The sequence below is a fragment of the Gasterosteus aculeatus genome, chromosome 20 (genome assembly GCF_964276395.1).
Source record: "Gasterosteus aculeatus chromosome 20, fGasAcu3.hap1.1, whole genome shotgun sequence".
Taxonomy (NCBI): domain Eukaryota; kingdom Metazoa; phylum Chordata; class Actinopteri; order Perciformes; family Gasterosteidae; genus Gasterosteus; species Gasterosteus aculeatus.
The window spans coordinates 10,616,953-10,641,422 of record NC_135707.1 but is presented as its reverse complement, the minus strand read 5'-3'; the positions used below and the strand labels follow the sequence as shown (position 1 = coordinate 10,641,422).

The 24,470-nt window shown below is 41.6% G+C and overlaps 1 protein-coding gene across 5 annotated transcripts in view; it reads right to left on the bottom strand.

Moving 5' to 3' along the window:
• The window catches only part of si:dkey-233k19.3 (dynein axonemal heavy chain 11), a 35,323-nt gene extending 13,844 nt beyond the window's left edge, over positions 1-21,479 (bottom strand). For all 5 annotated transcript variants that reach the window (XR_013453803.1, XR_013453802.1, XM_040165091.2 and 2 more), the window contains exons 1-56: positions 21,062-21,479; positions 20,672-20,821; positions 20,392-20,585; positions 20,109-20,298; positions 19,917-20,016; positions 19,553-19,764; positions 19,147-19,368; positions 18,891-19,058; positions 18,651-18,767; positions 18,426-18,563; positions 18,216-18,331; positions 17,895-18,090; positions 17,405-17,509; positions 16,902-17,297; positions 16,198-16,530; positions 15,851-16,105; positions 15,599-15,768; positions 15,303-15,525; positions 15,064-15,180; positions 14,868-14,954; positions 14,621-14,779; positions 14,337-14,420; positions 14,050-14,208; positions 13,832-13,954; positions 13,444-13,566; positions 12,700-12,924; positions 12,530-12,621; positions 12,316-12,442; positions 12,070-12,222; positions 11,755-11,988; positions 10,933-11,064; positions 10,502-10,662; positions 10,248-10,404; positions 9,995-10,140; positions 9,782-9,898; positions 9,556-9,694; positions 9,278-9,370; positions 9,007-9,201; positions 8,850-8,927; positions 8,630-8,762; positions 8,372-8,499; positions 7,920-8,068; positions 7,589-7,739; positions 7,360-7,491; positions 6,698-6,871; positions 5,918-6,122; positions 5,513-5,678; positions 5,289-5,391; positions 4,888-5,127; positions 4,643-4,804; positions 4,321-4,514; positions 3,806-3,968; positions 3,477-3,600; positions 3,184-3,326; positions 1,903-2,064; positions 29-262 (exon numbers count right to left, since the gene is read on the bottom strand). Coding sequence is in view for 3 of the 5 variants with exons in the window: in XM_040165091.2 (XP_040021025.2) it covers positions 29-262; positions 1,903-2,064; positions 3,184-3,326; positions 3,477-3,600; positions 3,806-3,968; positions 4,321-4,514; positions 4,643-4,804; positions 4,888-5,127; positions 5,289-5,391; positions 5,513-5,678; positions 5,918-6,122; positions 6,698-6,871; positions 7,360-7,491; positions 7,589-7,739; positions 7,920-8,068; positions 8,372-8,499; positions 8,630-8,762; positions 8,850-8,927; positions 9,007-9,201; positions 9,278-9,370; positions 9,556-9,694; positions 9,782-9,898; positions 9,995-10,140; positions 10,248-10,404; positions 10,502-10,662; positions 10,933-11,064; positions 11,755-11,988; positions 12,070-12,222; positions 12,316-12,442; positions 12,530-12,621; positions 12,700-12,924; positions 13,444-13,566; positions 13,832-13,954; positions 14,050-14,208; positions 14,337-14,420; positions 14,621-14,779; positions 14,868-14,954; positions 15,064-15,180; positions 15,303-15,525; positions 15,599-15,768; positions 15,851-16,105; positions 16,198-16,530; positions 16,902-17,297; positions 17,405-17,509; positions 17,895-18,090; positions 18,216-18,331; positions 18,426-18,563; positions 18,651-18,767; positions 18,891-19,058; positions 19,147-19,368; positions 19,553-19,764; positions 19,917-20,016; positions 20,109-20,298; positions 20,392-20,585; positions 20,672-20,821; positions 21,062-21,277 (9,165 nt within the window). In the remaining 2 variants the exon portion in view is untranslated. The remainder of the gene's footprint in view (positions 1-28; positions 263-1,902; positions 2,065-3,183; positions 3,327-3,476; positions 3,601-3,805; positions 3,969-4,320; positions 4,515-4,642; positions 4,805-4,887; positions 5,128-5,288; positions 5,392-5,512; positions 5,679-5,917; positions 6,123-6,697; positions 6,872-7,359; positions 7,492-7,588; positions 7,740-7,919; positions 8,069-8,371; positions 8,500-8,629; positions 8,763-8,849; positions 8,928-9,006; positions 9,202-9,277; positions 9,371-9,555; positions 9,695-9,781; positions 9,899-9,994; positions 10,141-10,247; positions 10,405-10,501; positions 10,663-10,932; positions 11,065-11,754; positions 11,989-12,069; positions 12,223-12,315; positions 12,443-12,529; positions 12,622-12,699; positions 12,925-13,443; positions 13,567-13,831; positions 13,955-14,049; positions 14,209-14,336; positions 14,421-14,620; positions 14,780-14,867; positions 14,955-15,063; positions 15,181-15,302; positions 15,526-15,598; positions 15,769-15,850; positions 16,106-16,197; positions 16,531-16,901; positions 17,298-17,404; positions 17,510-17,894; positions 18,091-18,215; positions 18,332-18,425; positions 18,564-18,650; positions 18,768-18,890; positions 19,059-19,146; positions 19,369-19,552; positions 19,765-19,916; positions 20,017-20,108; positions 20,299-20,391; positions 20,586-20,671; positions 20,822-21,061) is intronic.
• Positions 21,480-24,470: the final 2,991 nt, after the last annotated feature.

Here is a 24,470-nt window from a genome sequence, read left to right as displayed (position 1 = left end):
CCTGAGAGTATATAATAAAGACGTTTACCTGGACGGCAGTTGTTTGGAGTTTTTGAAGGCCGCTGACAAGCCGGTTCATCTTGTGCTGGAGCTGAGCCCGGCTCTTCTGCAGAAGGTTTCTGTACAGAGTGATTTGCTGGAGAAAGCTCTTGGGGGTGGTGTAATTGTACCTCTTCTCATTGCGCCGGTATTTTTCACTTGCATGGTTGACACTGGTGTGAACGTAGGCCATGAAAAGACTGATGGATTCCTGGACAGCAGGCTGTAAAAATAAGCAGACAAGGGGGGAGAGGGGAGAACAGGGTGAGCTGAATTGAGTGGAGTTTAACGTCCACAACCTGATGGGGGCTGAAATATTATCTTCATAAATTTTGAATTCATCTACAAGTTTTGCCGTTTTACTTGGCCGGCCATGACTTACTCAATCTGAAATTTAGGTGCAGCTAGAAGGAATGATTAGGCTTTGAAACCTCTGTGAAAATAATGTGTTCAGACTACTGACATGCAGCCTGTAAAACATGCACACTGTTTACATTATCTCTGTCCTCCAACTTTCTCAACTGTCTACAGGGGCTGTTGTACAACATTCAAACTTGGTATTCATCATTTGGTGCGCAATGACAGGGAGCCTCTATTAATCATACAGTTAGCAATCAATTAAAGAAAAAACAAATGAGAAGACAATACAAGGATCAAACCAAACCATATCTCACAAAAAGCCATTGTTAATGATCATGGAGCTGGGAGGAAAAATCATTATCAATTAAGATCTGAGACGATGCTTTTTGACAAAGCATGTTCAGTTGAGATGCGAAAGAAGTTCTCATTGATTGATCGGCTGTGTTGCTTAACTTTTGGGTTGAGTTGTGAATTTAAACATTAAATAAATGATCATTTCTAGTTTCCCAGCCTCCAACAAGATGAAAGATGACTATTGACTAGAAATGTATAGTAACGTCTTTTTTGTCAACTTTTAAAAATATATTTTTAATGCCCATTGACTGAAACTAAAACAAATGTATTTATTTTTTAATCCACAAGAAAAGTAAATTATTAAATCCTCCTCTTTCTATTACTACGAATTCACCAGGCTGTGACTAATTATTATTTTCATTCTGGATTAATCTGCTGACTATCGCCCCGATCAATCGCTTATTCTATACAGTATCTCTAGCCTGATGATTTGATCAATTAACGGATTAATCATTGCAGCACTGACTACTTTCCCCGTGCTCAAATACTGGTGTACTATAGCTACAACCATTACTTAACTCCCCTGCCTACCTCCAATGATACTAGTGCTGAGGATTCCTCTATACTTACTTACTAAGTACTAATGCTCAAATAATACCACTAAGTATTACAGCTACAGAAAATCCACACGTGGTAAGATACACACACAATAAATAGTCTGCTACGTACTCACAAATGTGATGACACTTCCTGGTTTTGACAGCTGTGCCTCCTTAGAGGGTCATTATGTGCTTAATCACTCTTATCTCATTAACATAAATGATCCCGGGTTGTGATCGTTCCACTGCGATGATGGAAAACAATGATATGCCTGCACTCACTAGGAGTCACCGGGCATGTGTTCAGCAATTTGTCAGTACCTCCGCGGAGAACTAATGATGAGGGATCTATGGAAAAGATAATCCAGCTGCACTGTAGCAATTAGAGGGTGTTCATTAAAATCTAGCTCAGTTCGGGAAAAGGGATCTAAGCCTATGGAAGATACTCTGTCATTGGATGCATTGCTGACAGCTAATACTGTTATTTGGTTATTGTTCACACACGCTTGGGGCGAAAGCAGGAAGCCACAAAATAACCCTGCCATTCAGAATTAGAACATTAGGATGAGAGAGATGGTTTGAATACAGTTGGGTTGTCAAGAGGCCTGACCTCAAGGTCTTCAATCTTTTGGATGAACCTGAAGCTGACCGACTGCAGGGCTTCTGAGGTCCAGGGATGGAACCAGTCAATGGTGGTGCACTGCACGAGAGCGGGGAACCGACGGGCACGAATGCGAAGGGTACTGCCCACGGGAGACAAACACAGCACCACCTACAAAAGAGGTCAGAAGGGAGCAAAACAGTCACCCAAGCAGACAAACACAAACAGGTCCGGTACAAATGTGCACCCTCATACTTGAACACAAGCTATCTAGCCCAGCGCACATAGAACAATACAACACAACTCGCAGCCTCATGTGGCCCCACTTCATCATCCTTGGCATGCGGACACAGGCAGCCACATTCCCAGTTGGCTGGAGCAGACGGTGACACCACTAGAGGCCCTGGCGCAAAGACTCGCTGGATGGCATACATGTGTACTGAGACAAGAATGTCCTTCCTTTTAACCCCCCCAGTTTGTCTGGCTCTGTTCAACATATTTAACAACACTTCACAGCAGCTGTGGTTTTATCTTTGTGGCTCAAAAAATATAGAATATCTACGATTACCTCATTCATTTCTGGTTGGGCATATCGGCTATGAAGGCACGTTCAAGATATCAAAATCATCTAGCACAACATTGATCGGATTTGTATTTCCAAGCTGCATTAGTCATTTTGTGTGTCCTCCACCTCAATAGCAAACTGACAATTCTTCTTAGGAGTTCTAGGATAATAAAATGCACAACAGGTTGGCTGTGTTAAAGCAGCTCAATATCTAAAAACACATTTCATGTCTTAATACTCATATTAAAAGAATCAATTTAATTAAGAAGTCCATATGAGTAAATAATGTTATTGGTGAATGCAGATAAACTCTGTTTATAGAAAACTTCTACCATCCATGGAGTCCCTTGTAAATCCACTTTGGCCAGACTCAATAACTACAATCTGAGGAGAACTAATGCTTTTTCAAAACCTGAGGCCTTATTGTAGCTGTTCTATCCTAAAAGTGCCAATATCGCCGGAACAATATTGCACCAACCGTCAAGACAAATTCCTTGTATGTCTGACATATTTTGGCAATAAATGTTTACTGATTCCTGATTCCTGACAATATGATGTTAACAGAAAGAAACTCACCAAGACATCATCAAACAGTAGTCAAAGATGACAAAATCGGCCTCAGTGAAAGGCAATCATACATCATTAAATTCACTTCTTTAGACCAATAAGCGGTGAAATACTGGCGAATGATCATTTCTTTCGATGGTATATCAGCAAAACTTGACCGTGAGTTGTAGTCGAACTCGGTCAGTGAAGAATCTCCAGCAGTTCTCCCTGATGTCCAGCAGTCCGAGGGCTCGGACCTCAGCTCTGACGGCAGACACAATGTCGTCGATCTCCTCCTCGCTGAAGAGCTCAGGAATCTCTCCTGGTGGGAAAGGAAGCATCAAAGCTGTCTGACAAACTCTTTATACAACGCTATCATTTCAGAATGGTGTTAAAGACCAAACATGTCTGATTTTCTCTCGTGGAGAAAAAGAGGAAACCCAGTTTTATTACTGTGAAGTTTAGGTCTCACCTGATGCCAGTAAATCATTAATAGTGACCAGAAATCGCTCATCAGGTATCTGTGAATCGGTCAGCAGCAGAACCACACGCTGGTTCTTCACTCCAGTCTTCAGGAATAAACCGGTCAGATCCATCTAAATACAACAACACATGTTATGAGTCCCCCAGGTAAATTAAAGTCAACAACAATCAATTAAACAACGTACCGAAACATTTCTCAGGTTTTAAATAGTAAACCCACACACACACACACTTATAAGTTGTAAGTTTTCATTAAAGCCAATTTCATGAAGCGACGCTGCACTGGATGTTCCGTTTGGCTCCAACATGAATATTTACCTTGAGGTCTTGGATGCTATAACCCTTACTCAGAGTGATTTGGAAGACTTCCACGGAGGACATGTAGGCAGCCAGACGAGTCAGGCTTTGCTTCCCACTGCCCCCGACACCAACCAGTAAGCCATGAGCCCCCGGAGACTCCAGGATACGACTGATGCGACAGCTGGTGGCAACAGTCTTTGTTAAACCATAAAACACCTCTATTCAAACAAGTGTAAAAAAAACAACAACAAACGAACTGTCTTCATATATCATATTCACATCAGCTGTATGGATGGTTTAACATATGCCAATGGCTCACACTATATTAGCATCATTCAATTTCATAAAGTTTTTCTTTTTCTGTTAAAATATTCTCTCTTCCTTCAGTTGGTGTGTTTTTTGTTTTAGGTTAAATTGTGGATGCAAAACAATACGATAACTACATGAAATGATTTCCTTTGATAATGTTTTGATCATTGGTCATTAGTTTATTATAATTTTTACAATGACATGATAAAACTATCAATACTTACACATGTTGCATGGCATCTTCAAACAGTACCAGATTCATGGCTGCATTGAGCTCATTGTAGCTCTCCAGGGCGTCTGTGAGGACGGACTTGAGTGACGCCCAGTCTGTAATCGGAACATAGGAGGCTTCGTTGCCTTTTTTGGCAAAGTGGCAATAGAGGAGCGGCAGCTTTGTCATTTTCTTTTCCTCCAGTCCCTGGAAAACGACACCTATATTAAATAATTTAAATCGTTTGATGTATTTTTAATTGATGGTGAATGACAAAATCGCGAATCACACCCTACAATATCTATTTAGTTTAGTGATCAGATTCTGTTTCGCACCTCAAAGCATTCATGCACAGTCTCCATCTGGAGCATCCGGAAGAGCTGCAGGTCCTTGACATCTACCAGTCTGTCTGAGTACACTCTACAGGACTCGTGGAGCCACAACAGTGCCAGGTCGGTGCTCTCTTCCACACTGTCCGGCCCAGCGAAGAGCATGCCCTGAAAAACAGAGAATTAACGGAATTTTTCACTTTGCTTTGAAAAGTCGTATTGCAAAAAAAAAAGCTCACGATCAGTACTACCTGAAAGACGTTTGACAAATCTCGTAGATTAAATGTGTAGTGAAATGTGACGGCTGTGGGCAGAAAGCTGTGAACCATCTTGTGATGAAGAGTTATGGCAGCTTGAACAACAGCTAATGCGCTCTTCTGAACCAACGGACTGAAGAGCCGCTGCTTCAGGTGGCCACAAAGGATCTGGCTGAAGATGGACATCTGAGCCCCAGAGGAAGGAAAGTTCACGGCAAACACTGAGAAATGTCTCTGTAGAGTAAAGGGACAACATCAGAGAACACTAAGCATAAATCCATCCTTACTTAAAACTACACGGTACCTAAAATCGTGAACGCATTGAATAATACATTTTGCTCTTTTGATCCGAAATCAGAAAATAAGATTGAGAGCCATGTAAGTGGGACACATACTTGTAGTCTGGGGTTGATAGTGAAGCTCCCAGCAGTTGGATTCATACAGGCGACATACTGGGTATTGTGTATTTCTTTTATGCACAGTTTCTGTCTATCATACCTATAGAGAGCAGAAGAAGAACGATTGATGAGATAAGCAGAACACACAGTGGTTTGGCAAATATATTTCATGGGCTGACATAAGACACAAAACTGAAAAACTGGCACAAAGGTATTCTCACCAGTGGCCATAGTCCAGATGCTGACGTATAAGTGTGTGAGGTTGCACTGTTCCATAACTGTCCACAGCGGGCATGTTGAGGTCGTCCAGGAAGTAGACTAGCCTTTTGTTGCCTACAGGGAAGAAGCTTCGGCCCGCTCTTTTCTCTAAGTGCCGCTCAAGATTCCCTACAAGAGAAAAATTTAACTACATATAAAGACAAAGCATTTTTTATAAAGAGAATAATCTATTTTTCAAACCAGATGTTAGAATGTCGTATGACTTAAGTAATGATTGCGGGAATGAGTGTGATGTTTTTACCGCCTCCACAGTTCCTGAACCTGAGCGTTACCAGCAGATGGTGCCACTGTTTACTTGAAGTTCTTGTCAGCACTAAATAACAATAAGAAAAAAAAAACTCACTCACCCTGCAGCATGAGGGAGGTGGTGTAGTAGTTGAAGGGTACTTTTGTTGTCACGTAACTCTCTGTCAGGCAGTCAAACTTGTTCTTGACGAGTGCGGTCTTTCCCACTCCAGCATTCCCCACAAGCATTAGTGGCTGTCTGCTCTCCAGCAACAAGTCCATGAAGTAGCAAAGTCGCACAGTCTCTGCTGTGTGTACCACAACAGCCTGCAATCATAGAAACAGCAGGAAGACTGAGAGCACAAACATACATGGTTATTATGGCTTTCTTTGAGTGTGATTTATTGACAGACATGTGTTCAGTGAATTGTATGTGATTTATAATTTCTTGTACTTTCCCGGTACACCACAACTATTCTGTCATAATAGCATCATTTGCTCAGAACAAAACCCCACTAATTATGGCTCAGCAAGAGCCTTTGGAGCATTCACAGCTGTACGCAGGAGCATAAAGAAAGACAATAGAGTGTGGGTGATAGCTCAAGCCTTGTTGCTCATGTCTTCACCCCCACACAGTCTGGTATGGGGTGTACTACATGGTAATCAGACACAGTGGAAAACCTATCATCCATTCCAGCTCCTGCCATAACCTCATGATTGGACTTTGCCCTCTCTTATTAGGTTCATTGAGGCAGACGTGCATTTTTAATATTCCTTGATGTTCATTTCTGGTTATTTTTCTTTAAGAAGGTTGCTCAAGATTATTTCATACGTCTGTGTTTTTCGTAGTTACATGAAGGGTGATACTCTTCCATTTTTTATGGCAGCTTATATTTCCTTACCTGTAATGGTGTACACGTTTCCATTTCTAAAGGAGGCACATTATCACTCCAGGGCAGGAACCGCTTAGTTTGAGGGTCAAGGTAGTAGTCAAACACTGTCCCCTGTGCTGGCAGCTTCACAGTCTTCATTTCTTTGGTCCACCATCGACTGAACTCCACCCGGTAATCATAGAGCTGGACAAATCATTGAAGATGTAATATCATGCATTAATTCATATAAACATCCCACCAGATGTTTTACATTCTCGACAGTTATGCTTATATAATACTTGGTCACTTGTCGGTCAGTAAAAGGCCTTTTGTGGCACATCAACTGCTATTTGTACCTTTCAAATAGATGAATAAAGACAAATCGAGGAGCAACTAGAGTGAAAAGTAAGCAGAGTATTACCAAACTATCCAATAACATTGCAGTCGCCGATGTTGTATGAAAAGCCCAGTCTATTAACACATTTTACTATAAAAAATGCTTTATTTTGGTCATGAATCAATTGATGATTTTCAGCTCCCATTAAATAAAAGGCAAATATTTTTTGGCATTATTAAAACACAGACATTCGGGAGTATTTTATTGTCTTGTTAACACTCATCCACTGAAATTACTGTTTCCGTCTACATGTGAGTTGATACAAGACGTAACTGGAATGAAATGAAAGGAATACCTGATCTTGAAACAGGGCTCCACCAAAAGCCCAGATGCAGGCGAAGGCAAAGTAGGTCTCATAGAGCTCCCGCGGAGAGTCCGATGGAATACCTTCTGGTGTTAGAAGGCAGTCGAGCAAAGTGCAGAGGGTCTGAATGAGAAAGAAATATAGATTTCATTCCGATTTGCTGGCCGTGTAGGTACAAAGGAAGCGATAAACTCACTGAATATGCATGCCTGTTGTTTACCTGCACCATGGAGTTTTCTGGGATAGGAGTAATGGTCTTGAAGCTGTTTTTAATCTTTTCTAGACAACGAGGGACATATTTTTCAAACATTATGGTGAGGTGGGCCTTTTCTGTCTGGCGTTGTCTTTGTTCAATCCAGCTGGCAACATACCTGAGAGAGAGAAGGAATCATTTTGTATTGATGTGCTGCTCTAAGTGAGTCTCCTTTGTCTTGTGAATATAAGCGATTTACACAACATAGTCACTTTGGCGCAACAACATGGTACTGACGATAATACAAAAACGTCTTTGTGATGAAAACAATTATTTGACTTTGAACTGTGTGACTCACGGGTTCCAGCCCAGGTCCTGTTGGTTGACATACAGAATTCCCGCTCTGGACACAGTAGCAGGAGTGGCCGTCCGGAGGTGACTGATTTCAAACACCAGTCTCATGGATGAAGTGAGCGGCACACGTTCATTACTGGCAAGAGTCAGCACCTGAGAGAAGTTATGAAGCATTACGTTTTGCCAATATCCTAACATTTGCATGGTCAATCAGACGAAAGGAATCTAACGATGAGGAAAACACCTTCATGTCTCATCAGGTTTGTTGCTTTTGAATATTTCAAATGGGCAACATTGCTGAGACTTGTGATCTCATTGCTGTGGAAATAGAGTTTCAAGAACTCCCACTGAAGGAAGTGGTTACTGAAGGAGGGGAAAGAAACATCTTTTTCTGTCTAAACCCCCTCGGTTGCTGTGTGTTTTACAATAGCGTATGAGTGAACAGGAGGGAGGTACCTTGTTGTCATCCATCACGGTGTTGAGTGATTCAATCCACATCGGATCAATGTCTCCGTCCAACACAATCCACTTAGGTCCTACGTGGGAGATGGCTGCTTGCTCTCGCATCAACGACGAAAGCAACCCTTAGAGAGACGAAGAACGCGAAACAACAACAGCCGAGATTACAAGGCGTTACAGCTGTTCAGATCTGGAATGACTTGGTTTGTGTGTTTTGCATTTTGTTATTCTCATTTAAAGACCAGCTTCGTTTACCATCTTTCCATTCTCGGGTTGCGTGGTGGATGAAGCCAAACAATTCATCTCTGTCCACTGCCTTTGGATTGAGGTCCTTCCATACGGGCTTCCTCTTTAAGTTTACATAGGTTTTATGAAGAACTCTCAATATCTATTGAAAAGATAAACACCTGATATGTGTGCACCTTACACTGATTAAGCATTTACTTTCAGAATTGGGAAGGCAGTAAATTCTGACCTGGCTTTTCCCAGTCCCAGCATTTCCAACAACAAAGACAGAATGACGCACTGCCATGAGTTCCTCCAACTGCACCACCTGATAAAATAAATGTAGAAACAGATTATTTCATTCTTGTTTTAAACACTGATCAAATATACACCATTTCTAATCAAACCTTAAGGATGAACGTCTCCTCGGGCTGGAGTCTGAGCTCCAGCGTGGTCTTTCGGATGGCCTTTTCAAATTCGCAGTCTCTCTCTCGCTCCACCTCCAGGCCTGGGAACAGATCTCCCAGCAATCCCAAGAAGATAGTCACATCCTCGGTGACAATTTTAGGCGTGTTGAAGTCCCTCAATGCACGCATCAGCACCTGAGAAGAAAAATGCCCGTGTAGAATATAGAGTCTTCCTCATGTGGCAGGGAGATTAAATACACACGTAAATCACCTGATCCTCTGGTCTACTCTTGTCTCTTCTTCTCAGTGCCCCTGCCACAACCAGAACAGACTTGACAGCACGCAAACCCCAATCGTAGTGGTCCTAAAAGAACAGAATCAACCGTAGAAATGTGTTTTCTTGTGTTTATATATTAAAAAAGCGCACATCCAAAAGGTTACATCCAAAGCTGTGCTCATAACGTGTAGCTGAAATATTTATTACTGATGCTCTCCGTTGTGATCCAACATTATGAAATAGAACAGGGCAATTAAGTGTTTTTCACCTACCTGCTTAGAAAGCAGTTCTTTGCAGAGATTGTACAGAGTAATGAACTTCCTGGCTAGAGGCTTCGCACCCCGGAAGCCTTCAGCTACCAGCATGATCTCACAAATGAGCTCAGTGTCAGGCACCACCATGGCACAGGGTCTGCAGCAGGACACAGACAATGCAGACAATGAACTGAGGAATGCTGAGTAGAGGCACACTATAAATAGAGTTACTGATCACGCTCACCTGAAAAGAGCCTTGAGGTTCTCAGGTAGCTCCGTCCTGCCTGCATAGCCAGGGTTCATTGTGATGAAAATCCCCACAGAGGGCTTTAAGACAATGTCCTCATCTAAGAACAGGAACCTACGAGGTTGCATAAAGGGTTAACACATGTCGAGGATAACCATTACTACTATACTACAGCTCAAAGGCTTCACACTACCAGCTGCAGCTGGTTACCTTTTCTTTTTAGTGCGGATGGCGTCGTGTATGGTTTTGACCTGCACTGCTACAACTGACAGAACATCCACGGCGATGCGATTGAACTCATCAAAGCAGCCCCACGATCCCGTCTGGGCCAGACCCTTGTAGATATCACCAATTGACTGATAATCAAGTAAAAATAAATATATTTTGCATTTAATTATATATTACTGAAGTATAGTCAAGACATAAACGGACCAAAGGGAATAGTTGTGAATGACTTTTCCACCTTGTAGTCCATCTGTTCAGAACAGTTGAAGATGTACACCATGACGCCCAAGGCTCTCCCAAGATCCTTAGTGGTCTCAGTCTTCCCTGTTCCAGCGGGGCCAGCTGGGGCTCCACTCATGGTCAGGTGCAGCGCCTGAGTTAAGGTGATGTAGCACCTGAAGATGCCAATGGCAACAGCACAAAGAGAAACACAAAAGGTGTTTAGGCAAAATCCTGACTGTAGCAAGGAAAATTGATTAGAGACGGGGTTACCGGTCTGTGAGGGGGGTGATGACTAGACGCGGCGTATTCCCAAGGTACTCATACGAGTACAGGAACTGGGCATCACAAATGTTAACAAAGCAGTGATGCTGCTCTTCGTTCCAGCAATGCCGGAGCTGGGAAAGCCACTGGAAGGCCTGTGAGGTGGTGACCTGTGAACACATGCGATCGCTATTTTAAACTACAGATTTTATGTCACCAGAGAGAAGGGCAGCAGGTAATATGATGATCATAACTAGTTGAAAAGTTCAAGTGTGGTTTAAGACTATAGTTTATCATTTAGTCTAAACATTAGGTGAAATGTCATTTTTAATTTTCATCGCAAATTCTAAGAAAGCTAGTTTTTTGTTTGTTTGTCATTTTAAAATGAACTCAATTGGACTACAAAGAAATGTGTATTATGCATTGATTCATGCGATTACCTTTTGGGCGATAAGGCTGGCAACAATGTCTCTAGCATGGACATCAATGGTGCACAAAGTCATGATCTTCTGTCGGTCGCCTGTGCTCAGTTCTCCCAGTAGCATGCCGATCAACAAGTTCAGCTGAGAAACCTCGAAGCGGGAAGAAAAGCATATTTAAAGCGATGCAGAGGAAAAAAGGCAGAAGTTAAATATGCAAATTGAAATTTACACAAAAGATGAATTGGCAAAAAACATTGCAGTATCTTACAGTAAGTCATAAAAGCAATCAATGCAGAACAACATACACAGTCAGTATATTAATATGGACCATGCAATCAGGAAATTAAAAGTGTGTTCTTGTTCCAGAGACAAACATCACTGATGTCTTGCATGTGTTACTGATGTTGTGCCACAGCAGCAGATCCAATCAGTCCGGTGTATTAAAGGAAGGGAAGGATTATTCAAACAGCAACCAAGGACATGGTAACCTTAAATATTGCTGATGAAACTGACAAGAGTGATAATACCGTGTGAGCATAGCCAAGGCCTCACATGCCCATCTCAGGTCACTGACTCTGAAGTGATTCCGACGGCATTATGGAAAACATGTCCAATGTCTTTAGCAGTTGCCACTTTACTCACAGATGACTATTTCTAAAGTGTCAATTACCTTAACTCTTGTTGTAACAAAATGTATAACAGTGCAAATAGATTCCTGTCAGTTGTTGAGGTCATGGTCTGCGGTGGTGTTGTCCTGAATCCCAATTTCGTGGGAGATAATACTCATGATAATCATATTCAGAGCACTTGTTGGTGTGTTACCCTTATCATAATATGTACCTGTTTCTTGTTGTATTCTTTAAGTGCAGTCTCAAATCCTTCCTCCAGTCTTTTGAACACAAGCTCCATATCATTGCTCCACCAGATCTGGGATCCAATGAGAGCCACTTGGGCAGGAAAGTCAAGAATCCACTGCTCTCTGGGCTTGTCCTCGTACACAGACACAGCCTCGGACAAATGACCCCTCACACATTCCTTCATAGACTCCTCCAGACCAGAAAGCCATGTCTCCACCTGACATGAAATCATTTTTTCTATTAGTTTAGATCTTTATCTTATTAAATTCAAATTCTTTAATACGAAGTACAATCTTACCGGCCCGAAACAGAAGCATTCTTTCTGGAATGGGACATATTCTCTCTCTTTGCTGTACATGCCCACTACGAGTTTAGGGTTATCCAACTGTTCGTTTTTGGCAAACTCAAGATCAGAGATGCTGTCAAATAATTTTGAGAGGTGAACAGTTACCTGCAAAACACATTACACATTATAGACACGGGAGTGAAGTAAAGACACTGGACAAATATTAAAAACAAAAATCAAGCGAAATGCCACATAAACCTCTCTGGGCCGACTCCCTTTGGAAAGGATGTCCAACAAGTCTGCAGAGGAAATGAAGTAGAACCGTGGAAAGGCAAGTCTCTTTGTCTCCAAGTATTCAGCGAGAGCTTTTTCACACAACGTAAGCCTGTTGAAAGAGAGAGTTTGAGAATAGTGACCAAATCCAAACAGGCTGTGTGTAGTGCAGTGAAAGAGCAATCAAATAAAAGTTAACCTTGTTTGTAGATCCTCTAACTTCTCAAATAGATGAGGTTTGTTGGTGGCCTCAATGACATTTACAGTCTTGGCACAGTCCAACATTAGTTCCTGAAAGAAATTGCTATGTTTACAATGATGGAAACAATGGCGTTCGCATAACTTTGTGACTGACATGGAGGTGCAGACCTGGAATTCAACATCTATAGTTTGAAATCTGTCAGCATCTGCAGGCAGCTGTTGGCAGATGTCATCACAGCTTTTGAAGATGCTTTCCAGGTAGACCCACGTCCTTTGGACCTCGATCCAAACCATGAGCACGGAGTCAGCCACAGTCAGTTGTTTCTGTAGCTCTACCACCTGGAACAGGAAGTGATGTACGTGCTTGCTCTGAAAGATGCCCTGGAGCTGAACCTTGAGAAAGACAAAAGGATTGGATTCAATGTAATACTCAAATACATGACACTGCTGAAGCAATATCTCAATAACCTTTGACCTCAAAGCAGGAGTCAGTTTAATCACAATGCATGTTGAACCTCATCTGCATTCCATGCCATAAAAAATGGGGGAGGGAAACAGTCTGTTTCTACAAAGATCTAGGCATTCAAGTGGTAAGACTTCTAATTGCTGGCTATAACCCCCCCCCCCCCCCCCCACCCCCACCCAATACATCTGGTGGACATGTACAAAGACCGCCGCAGAGCAACAATGTCCTGTGTTCTAAAGCAGCTATAAATCTAGAGACTCAATAGGGACCTCTCTACTCTCAGCTGTGCTGTTAGACAGTCAGACAGGGCGGCCCCTTCCTGCACTCATCTCTATTCAGCACTTAACCATCAGTGCTTCTCACAGAGAACTGGTCTTGAGAACTCCAGGGGAAATAAAGCCACATGTAAAATCTTAGTATCAATTTCAGAAGTTTAAGATGATTACCTGATGATCTTCAAGAGTTTCGATAAGTTCCTCATCACATTTAAGAAGTGGGACAGAGGTTTGGTAATGATCTTCGTATGCGAGCTCCTTTGATTCCCAAGTTTGACTTATTTCTGTCACAACCTGAAATAAAAAAAGGCATCATGACAAAACCCAAACCAAATATGGTAATTAAAACTGAAAATCATGATTTTAGTTTTATTTACGTAAAATGAGGTGTTAATTTATTAATCAAGAAACTTCTCATTAAAATGACGAAACCCACTTTCATAAGGCTAAAAAAATCTACTCATAGAAAAGGTTTTGTGGTTCAGCTATCTCAATAAAGCTGTCTCATAGATTTCCGTTTACGACTTATTTGACTACAATCTTTTAGGTGAAGAAGAACCTTTTCTATGGCCATTTCTTTGACCGCCTCGTCCACTATGTTGCGAACTTCGTCTTCGAACAAATGGAGCTGCAGAGCCAAGAGGTTCTCCAAGGTGGTACCGTCAGTCACAGACAAGTCCATCTATTTCAAAAGATTTGATTTTCATGATGCAAAGTCTCAGATTTCTGTCACGCAGGGAGAAAACATACTGCCGACTGATGTGTGTATTTATGCACCTGTTTTGCTGTAATTAGCTTCACCCAGTGGCGCTCTCGTACTGCAGGGTTCTGCAGCTGACTCACGGCCCGAAGTGACGTCAACAGGTTCTTTACATAAAGGTCCAACCCAGAATACACATCCCACACGCGAGCCTCCTTGTCAAACTTCCGTATGTCCTACACAGACAGAAGGTTGGTCAACATAATTACTTATTAGAGGCATCTGTTGCAAACACCAACGGTGCATGACAGCAACACAGCAGGAGAGATATTCTGGTGTGATGCAGCGCTGTTGGTGACCTCACCTTGGCAAAGCTCCTCAATTCTGCATCCATCTGGTCCACGTTTATCTGCCTCCATTTGGTCATTGTCCAGTTTTCCACACTGCTCTGTATAGATAAAGACACATGCAGAGGGGTCAATGGGTTGAGGGTACTTAATGGGGACATTTAGAGGCTACGAGGTATTTAAAGAATAGACGACAGCCTCCGAGAGCAAAGTTAGTGAGTTAGTGAGTTATTGCAGCGTTGTCGGTGCAGATGAGGCGTTCAAATGTATTTTGCTCGACAGTGTGATTTAAGCTACTCACCCTCACATACACAACACTGTCCCACAGTTCTTTGAGGACAGTGATCTCTCGTCTGCACAGCTTTATCTCTCTGTAGTCGGGAATGGTAACGTCAAACAGATTCGTGGACTCCTGTAGATCTGCTACCTCCTTCTCCATGCGTCGGACAGCTTTTTCAGACTAGAGAACAGCACATGGTGATTGTTATCCAGAGTGTACAGGATAATACAATGTTATTTAATTGATGTACCAATGTTTAAATCCATACTTTCTCCAGACTGATGTAGGGATCAACTGCATTGTAGTTAAAGGGCGTTGTCGCTCTGAACATCTCCCTGAATTGGCTTTGTTTCTCCTGAAAAAGAAGTAGCCGTTTGATAGCCTTCATTAGTTCAAAATACAATTCCTTCAACAATGTACATAGATAGTATCTTTGGATATATGAGCTTAAAGCCAAAGGCCACCTCAAACGCCATGCACCGTCTCCGTATCACCATCACTTCTGCATTCTGCATGGGTGCCACTTCATGCCTCACTCTTAGGGCCAGTTTTTTGGCCCCACTCCATTTCTCTGGAAGTTCCTGTTGCGAGAATTTGATTTATTTCGCAATGGTTGAATGCCGCAAAAATATTTAGTGAATTGATTATAATTTTTATCGTATGATCTTGTTTGAAAATATGGATCATCCATTACGTTTCTTACCTCCAGCTGAAAATAGACCTGGTCTGGTACGGTCACTCCATACTGTTCCAGGAGGGTTATTGTGTCCCTGAAAGGCTCAAACATCTCGTCCGTGGCTGCTTGTCTATCTCGGACTGCCAACAAGTGACTCATCACTTCCACCAAGCCGCGGTGGTTTCCTTTAGCCACAGGCTGGCCCAGCCCTTGAACAGTGGCTCTTACAAACTTCTGGAGCTCATCAAGACTGGGACAAAAAAAACAACTGCTGTTACAGTTTGGCCTGTATTTAACAGCTGTGCAGAAATGTGTCATTTTACCTGTTAGTGACATAAGTCAGGAGGTGTTCTTTGAAAAGCCAGCTCCACTTCTTTATAGCGTTAAGGAGGCTCACTTTAAAGGGCTTGACGTCCACTCGAAACCATCCATTGAAAACTGTGAAGTCTTCAAGCTTGGAAATTTCCGCATGCAGATCCTCATAGTAATCAATCTATCAAAATGAATACACGTCAGCAATTTAGACACATGTCATGCATGGGAAAAGTGATTCATGATTAAAAAAGGCTTCTTACCTGTTCTTTGAAGTTATTGATTGTGGGCGGGCTCTCAAGGAGTGCATCTGCACCACAAGCCTCTGTCTCTTCAGCCGTAAGTACACTTCCATACAGAAGAAACTGGCTCAGAAACTCAGCCCTGTCATCTTGCCAGAGATGGGTGTAGCAATCAAACTTTCTCTGGTAATTTATTGCTTTCCTGATGACGTTCTCCACTCGTTCCATTACCTCTTGTCTCAGGTCAGACAGATCTAGCATATCATCCATTACATCCTGTAGGAGTTATACCACATGACCCATCACATGAGGAGAATCTACTATTTGTAGAAGAAAACACGATAATGAGTTTAGAGAAAAAGGTTTACCTGGTAACTCTCGACGCTAAGATGAGCAGCCACCCTGTTGATGTTCAACGATGTCTTGAATATGTCTCCGACCAGTCCTTCTATCAGCTCGTAGAGGCCGTCCCCTGCATCTTGCACCAAGGAGGGGAGGTTAACCATCCCTGAGCTGGTCAGCATTAACTGAACCTCAAACAGAGGTGCCTGGTTGGGCCTCATTTCCATGTTGTCCGTGAGGTACTGAAGAGATTGACGGATGTAGCAGAAGAGCCCCTCCACCACCATCTCATCCACATACTCTAGGTAGCACTGCCATGCTTCTGACGCGGGGTCGGCGCGGAAAAGGACCATATTCTCCTGATGAAATTGTTATGATATTTAAGAGATGGGGGATCACAACAACTGGCTTCAGACATTTATTTTGAGGTGTTCAGAATAACTAGAGCATGTATATTTACATGACTTTCCATTGGGTTTCATTTGTCCAATGTTGACATAATCGAATGTCAACATGTTATCTAATATTATCTGTATTATCTTATTGTAAGGGAAGTGGCTCTGAAGCCAAACATAAATGATGAATATTAATAAATAACTCAGGCTTTAAGATGGTAAAAGGTTTGGGACCCCTGCTAATAATTCCATGTTGTTTGTCCTTCAATTTGCAGGAGAGCAATAAATTCATAGTGCACCAGAGGGACTGGTGTCATGCGTTTAGCAACACGCACCTGTATCAACTTGTGTATAGAGTCGCCATCCTTCTTCAAGGCCTCGTTCTTCTTGTTGACACGGTCTCTCCTGTCTTCCAGCTGTATCAGCGAGCCTCTCTTGTTGTCCTTTCGGCTAAACATGGCCTTTTTGCTCCATTCCTTCATTATTGACTGGATGGCTTCGCAGTTTTCTTTGGCGCCACTGACTCGACACACAAGGTTGTGCACCAGGTCTTTGGTGGTGCTGATGAAGCTCCAGCAGTCTGGATCCTGCCACGTCAGGTCAGACTCTGCTCTTGTTAACTGCACATCGATGGACTCCTGCTCAACTTTGATGAGGGGAAGTTCCACCTCTAGCACTGTCTGCTTCAGCTTGTTGTACCATTGTACTAATAGCTGCAGACTGCTCACATACTGAAAAATACAAGTGTGGAGAAAATATATACCCCGAGATGCCGACTACAAGACAATAGAAAAGACATAATGCTTCCTATTTTTGAACAAATATGTTTGTTTCTGACCTTTGAGAACATGCCACGCATCTCAAAAACCGTCATTGCAGCTGCAGGGATCTTGATTTGGCCGAGAGTCTGAATATACTTCACATCTTTCAAGACTTCCGTCAGCTGAGAAATGACACGAAATGAACTGATATACATGATCACAGTGGGTAGGTGGTAAAATGTTGGGTTTCAACTAACAGAAACCATTGTAGAATGAAATAAGTCAAATTACATAATTGTCCAAAAATATTTGTATTTATAATTCACCAAGAATTTACCTTAATGAATTAGTGACCTGCATCTACGCTTTGAATCAGAAGAACATTGATCTTTGCCATACTGAGTTAACTAAATCATACTAGCAGAGATTCCAGTTTTGAGGGAACTTGACTTTGAGGGAATTCATTAGTTCATTTAAGCTCAGACATTACTAAATCAGTCATACAGTAAGTTGGGATGTCTGCATAATGTGAAATGTGCTTTTTAGTTTGCAGGGACATTAAACTACCTTTGGATTGAAGTTGAGTGAGATCAGGTCAGATGAGGTATCTCGGGAGAGAAGGGGCTGGTTCAGGTTCATCAGGCAGGCCTGTTCCAAACCGTTACACCAGTCAGAGTAAATGTCTTCCTCATATCGGTCCAGGAGACTCAACATCTCTGTGTACATGTGGTGTTCCTTCGCCATCTCTACACCTCTTGCATGCCTGGAAATATTGCATAATTGTGAGATAACTGTCATTTTTAAACCACACAAAATTGCCATCTTGTATGTACATCTTGTGTTTGTAAATAATACATTCACTGAAAATAGTTTGGTGTTTCTACTGACATATTCAACAGTAATCGGATTCTTTCCCATGGAGTTTGAATTCGTTGTCTGAGCATTTTTGCCCACTTCAAAGCTCCAGATGTGTAAGCCGTGTTCTTAGTCAGACCACTTTCCATCTGTAAACAAAGGAAGATTGCACAACATTGTTGCACGGACAATACCGATTGTGTCTTGAATATATATTGCTGATTTTCCATTTTGTTCCATTACCCGAGTCAACTGAGATTCAAACAGATATTTACATCTCGCCAGCTCTTCACTCAAATGTTGCTGCAGTAGAATGAAGTTGGGACTGAATATCTGTCTGATTTGACTTCTCTCCAGAAAGGGTCCAACAATGGTAAGCATCTAAAAACAAAAATACAAAAACCAGTCTCTCTCTTCACTTTTATAAATACCGTCATCAGTACAATCGTAATATCCAGTGTTCCTTACTTTTAAGGTTGATTCCAGTCCATGGCAATCCTTGAAGGCCAAGCATAGAAGACTGGCAAGGCGGCACTCCAAGTCCACAATCCTCACTTTCAAATCCTTCAGCTCGATTTCAAATCCCTTATCGAGTTGATGAATTTGAACAATTAAGCATGATAGACACCAATGCAGAACAGTGCATTACAAACATGCTGTATTTTCTTTCTTAATCTGCAATCGATATGCCAATAGACTTCATTTCACCTGAGAGTTGAAATCAAGTGGGTTGTTTTCACTGTGCATCAACACTTGGCAGTGGTTACTGAACTCTCTGTACATCTGAGCCGCATGCTCGCTGTAGATTTTGCCATTGAGTCCAGCAAATTCCAGTTTTTCCATCCTCTGAAAGTCCAGCATCACTTCAAACAAGTCCTGCAAGTAAAAAATAAGGTAGTGAGACATAAAACAAATATTACCTTCTTCGGACAACTGAATTACAGAAAATAAAAATCTGTCTCACCTCCAGCTGTTGCATTCGATCAAGGAACTGGTCGAAACGGGCAAAAACCATGGCAGATGGGAAATCCCAGGGTGCATGTTTCACATGGTTGGCCAACCTCTCCCTCTGGGTCTGGTAACTCTGTCTGAAAGATCTAAATACTTGTATCACCTTCTTTACCATTTGTTGACTTTCCTCTGGTTCCTCGCGGAGCAGCAGATCCACAGAGAGGTATGTAGAGGCCTAAAGAGTGCAAGATTTTACATCTGGGAATGTGTTCAAGCATACAGCCGATAACTGACTGACATTGGCAAAGTATCCTTTTTTTTTTAAATCAATGCATCATGTATAACTGTATTCAAAACTATTTCAAATGTATGTATCACACAATTTATTCTTTACATCTGTTTAACAGGAGGATTCCTACCTGCTCAATGAACAGATTGCACAGCTCCTGCAGTAATACCACGACGCGTGCTGGTTTTTGATAGGACTGGCAGTTGCTCCAGATAAGGAAAATTGTATGTAATAATGCCGGGATGAATGTTTCAAAGAGAGGAAATCCTCCCTTCTCCAGTTGAGACAGCTGTGCATGCAGTGGCTGTAGATGAATGTCAATGTCCTTGGCTTCTTGAAGTGCTTTTGATTGAGAAATATTGCATTTGAATTAAAACATCTCAATCAGAGAGAATACATTCTGGAAATAACATTATGCTTTGCATCAAAGATTTGACACGGTGCAAACTAAAAAATGTCTCCTTTGGCTTTGAATAGGGGAAAGCTCATCTTACCATCAAATACATTTCCAATTAGAGCCATGATTGTTGGATGATAGCTGCTATCCATCATCTTTAAGATCGTGACCATTTTCTGAACAACGGCACTCTGAAGCTACGAGGGAAAGTACCATACATGTTAATCGGTGTGGAATGCCAGGAGATTAAACTTGTTGTAGTGAAGATCTGAAGAAAGGGGAAAAATACCTGGCAATAAATGTTCTCTATATTGCTCTTCCTGGATGCCCAAAACGTCAGCTCCGCATCGGGCCCTGGATTGCAACCTGTCCGAAGTAAGTCTGACGAATCCTCCTTTAAAATCTTTTGGATCAGATTGGTCCAGTTGATGACCTGGGTCTCTATGGCATGGGCCAGTGCCCTGTCATAGTTATTGCACCTGAGTGAGAAATACATGTTGGGAGTGTTTGTTAATATATACGGTAAACATCCTACGCCCAGAAACACAATCTAGATGCGTGTGTCTCCTTACATTTTGAAGGTGCTGAAGGAATTTTCAATCCAATCCATCTCTGTTGGAATAGGCAGGACGCTTTTTCCTAAAATCTGTCCCCTGACAACTGATGTCTTACTGCACATCTTCTCTCCATGTAGAATAATGTCTTCAGATATCAGATTGGGCCACGTTTGATGGTTTTTGTTGTTTGACAGCAGGGGAACACAAACCTTTTGAGGAGACAGAATGAATTCAACAATACAATAAAGTGTGTGTGTTTACTGAAACAGCTTCATGGTGGAGGCAGAACCATCACCTGCTCTACTGTGTTGGACAGCTGCAGCGTTAGTTGAGATGATGGAGACTGGAGGCCAAAGAGCAGGAGTTCCCTGTAGTTTTCAGAGGTGATCGGAACAACTCTCTTCTTGAGGATGTAGATTTGTTTATTTTCAGTATCGAGTGGGACCTACATTTGAAATAACATCAAAAGATTTGACAATAAACAGAAATGACTCTTCCAAGTAATCAAATCGAATCTGTCGAACTGAAATAATACACCTGAATGACCAAAGAGTAACGTTAGCTAACGTTAGCTTCCTACTCAAGTGAATCTAGGTTAGCGTCAGTGACGTCAGTAACGTACTATTAACGCTAGCTTACGGTGATTAAAGACTATGTAAACAAACAAAAAAATACATACAGTTACCTCTTTAGAAGCAACCAGGCCGGCTTTATTCGATGCAGAGATAAATATAACTGTCTCCTTGTCAAAGAAGTTTTTTAAGAGCGCTTGGAAGTCTCCGGTTGCGGCCCTCTCGCCCCAGGCTCGGCCGTGCAGCCGCAGCAGCGCACGGACGTTTCCCTCGACAAACTTCACCCGGTCGTCCTCAAGGAAAGACGACACACGTTCTTCGTCGGACATGATTGCACTACGACCGGGACATCACTTCAGCCCCCCCGTCTCTGCGTTTAACCGAATGAAAACTGATCCCGTGGCAGCTCCAAAGACCGTCCACTAAATTAGCTGTTTTATCTGGTGTAGTTGTAGTTGCTAGATACTTTTTATGTCTGTTTGTAAATAAGGAGGACGAGCTGTAAAGTCCCGGGAGGCGGTTCTGCATTCCGTTGCTTAGCAACGGGCAACTCTCTTCAATCAGTGCCAGAGGACTCTTTGGCAGGTGTAAAACAAATTCCTTCTGTTTGCCCTGATACCGATGAGATATACGACAAGGTTTTCCCCTGCTCTTCTATTGTTGTGTGCTGGTGGATGGAACAGGTTTGTATTTGTTAAATGCAAAAGCGGAGGAACAATGTAAATACAGTTCAAAGTATTTGTTTACTGTATGACCAGACGGTAGCATGAGGGTTAGAGTAGGTTTTTTGACTAAAATCAGTCAAATATTAAATACAGAATTGAACAAAAGAGAAATGAATGTCTGTTTGACGGTTCTACTCAGTGTGAAAATCATGACCTGCAGTCGTTTTTACTGGGCAGTTGACCAATGAGTAAACTAGTCTCTATACAACATTCCTGGTTTAAACAGATGCAAATCTCTGGCCCCTTTTATGATACATATGTGACAGGACAGAAAAGAGCCATGAGCCTAGTTTAAAATAGGCATAGTCAGCAGTAAAATGTAGGCGTTTGTGATATATAGGTGCTTGAGACGTTTTTGTCGTCTGGTTGTCTTAGTAGAAGACCCAGCAACTACCATCTGCAAGGCACACGAATAAATAACAAAAATGCTTCTTTGGAGTAGCTTGATGATTGAAGTTATATGCTAGTCTATTTGTAAATACACACAGTACTGCAAGTATTTGTTCAGTATAACAATGTGTGAAATGGGATACTAAGCAGTTTTTTTGCTCAAGCATTGTAACAAATTCTGAGAAATGTACTTTTTTTCCTTTTTTTTTTATATTGAGTCTCATCTTCAGAATAAAAAGAAAGAGTGAGACAAAATCCTCAGGTTTGCAGGTGGCACTGCGCTTTGGACTAACAATGACAAGACCATCTACAAGAAGAAATTGCCTAACCTGTTGCTATGGTGCTAATAACGAGTTGGAGGCAATGCATTCAAACAGTTAGGATGAGGACGGCTCCTGATGCAATCCACACTCTGCACAGACGCATACATAGTTGAGAACCTTATACAGTCATTTGCTAAAAAATCAGAAAACCCTTAGAACAATCATCCCAATATCAGATGAGTAGAAAGCACCTCCCAAATAAATAACCAGAGTTTCTTACAAAACAATACCTGAAACCTTTTCCTGCCAAGACGTGTTCGACTGCTAGCGTTCCTAATATCTCCATCTCTGTTTGTTGTGTACCATTAAATCACAAATAATGTGCTTCAATATGACTGAAAAGATTAAAGTAATAATCTCTTACGGCTATTGTTAATGGTATTCAAATAAGTGAATCAGTTATAATTCTGTTACTAGGCTTAATCTGTTAATTAACGATAATACAGTTTAGACAGCTCAACGCAAATTGAAATTGTAATATCAGTATCGTTGTACACAGTGTACTTTGTCTTTTGTCCATCAAAATGGCACAAAGGTACATTTGTAATCTGAAGCAGCTCATCAATGACTGGCAGTTTCCACAGACTTTTGTTGATGATCCCGTATTGATCACCAAACGGAATCACAAAAAAACACTCCATCCGGACAAACAATCCAGTAAGCCGCAGCAAGCAAGCAAATGTCCTTTGTGAGTCTGAATTATGTTATGTTTCCTCCTAATCCTTAACCAAGCTGTCTCTGAAACCACACGGGTAAACTGTATAAAGCTTTACAAGGTGAGTCATCTCCCACTGTGTTGTTTCTAATAATAAAGAGAGGTAAGATACATATTTTTGTTTATTTATTGCTTGAGTTACGTCAACCTTTATCTCCACAATGACATTCTTATTGCATTTAGGAAAAACACTCGATAACAAGCATTTAAACCAGTTTTACTAACTCTTTCTGGAAGTTGATGCTGAGTAGAGTTACATTTACTTAATTAATCCCAATTGGTGTGTGCAATTGCTTCAAAGAAGTGCATCATCCGAACAAACAACATATTTATACATATGAAAAAAGCAATCATAGCAAGTATTTTTAGCATTACAAATACATTGTAATAAAATTGATCAAGTTAAAGGGATGAAAGTGATGAAAGATATCATAATACATGCAGTTTAGATGTAAGTACTAAACGCTTTTACTTAATCACATTAAACTACATTCCACAGTAGTTTACATTGAAAGAATTGAGGTGATTAAAACCCTTCTGTAAATGGAAATTATACTTCAATAGGACGGCAGCCACATGCAGTGAGAATATAGCATCTGATCACAGGTCGCCCTCTATAGGATGGTGTCGAGCTGGGGCTATTCTTGACAGCATATTCTCTAAGAAGAAGAGCAGTTTTATTAATACAGCCCATAATTATAGATTTGTGCCAGACGTCTTCACAACACGAATAACATACAACATCATCTGCCTGTCTCAGTTAAATGACACGGTAACGCTGTGTACTGTCTCTCTGTTGTTTGATAAAGATGAAATCAACTACTCAGTGAAGTTTTCAGCATGATAAAGAAATGTAATTTTCCTTGAAAAACGTGGTTTAAGCACCATTCTAATGTTGGCTATTCGCATCTTCACCGTCACCGTCAACGGAGCCCTGCAGAGGGCACTGGCTTTTCTCTTTTGACAGATCCTCATGTTTGTCCAGGGGACACGCAGGCCCACCGAGGAAAGGGGACAGTTTGAGGCAATGAATCAAGTTAAACATGTTTGTTTCATAATAGATGGAGAGAGAGGGAGAGAGCAGCTGATTGAAAAGTCCGGAAATCAATTGATAAAGCACAGCACGTCAGGAGGGGACAGCGCTGCCTGCGTCTGTTTGAATGACCTCTCGTCCGCAGAGGAGTCGATCAGACTGACTGAAACAATGTATCGTGACGTATTCCTACAACTGATTGCGCCACACATTTCTCCACTATTCACGTCTGATGCGAGCAATAATCTATAGTTTCACTCTGTTGACGGCCAATAAAAGCCTAAATGTAGGAGATTTGGCCTGCAGGGAATTAACGCCCCTTTAATTTTAATATAA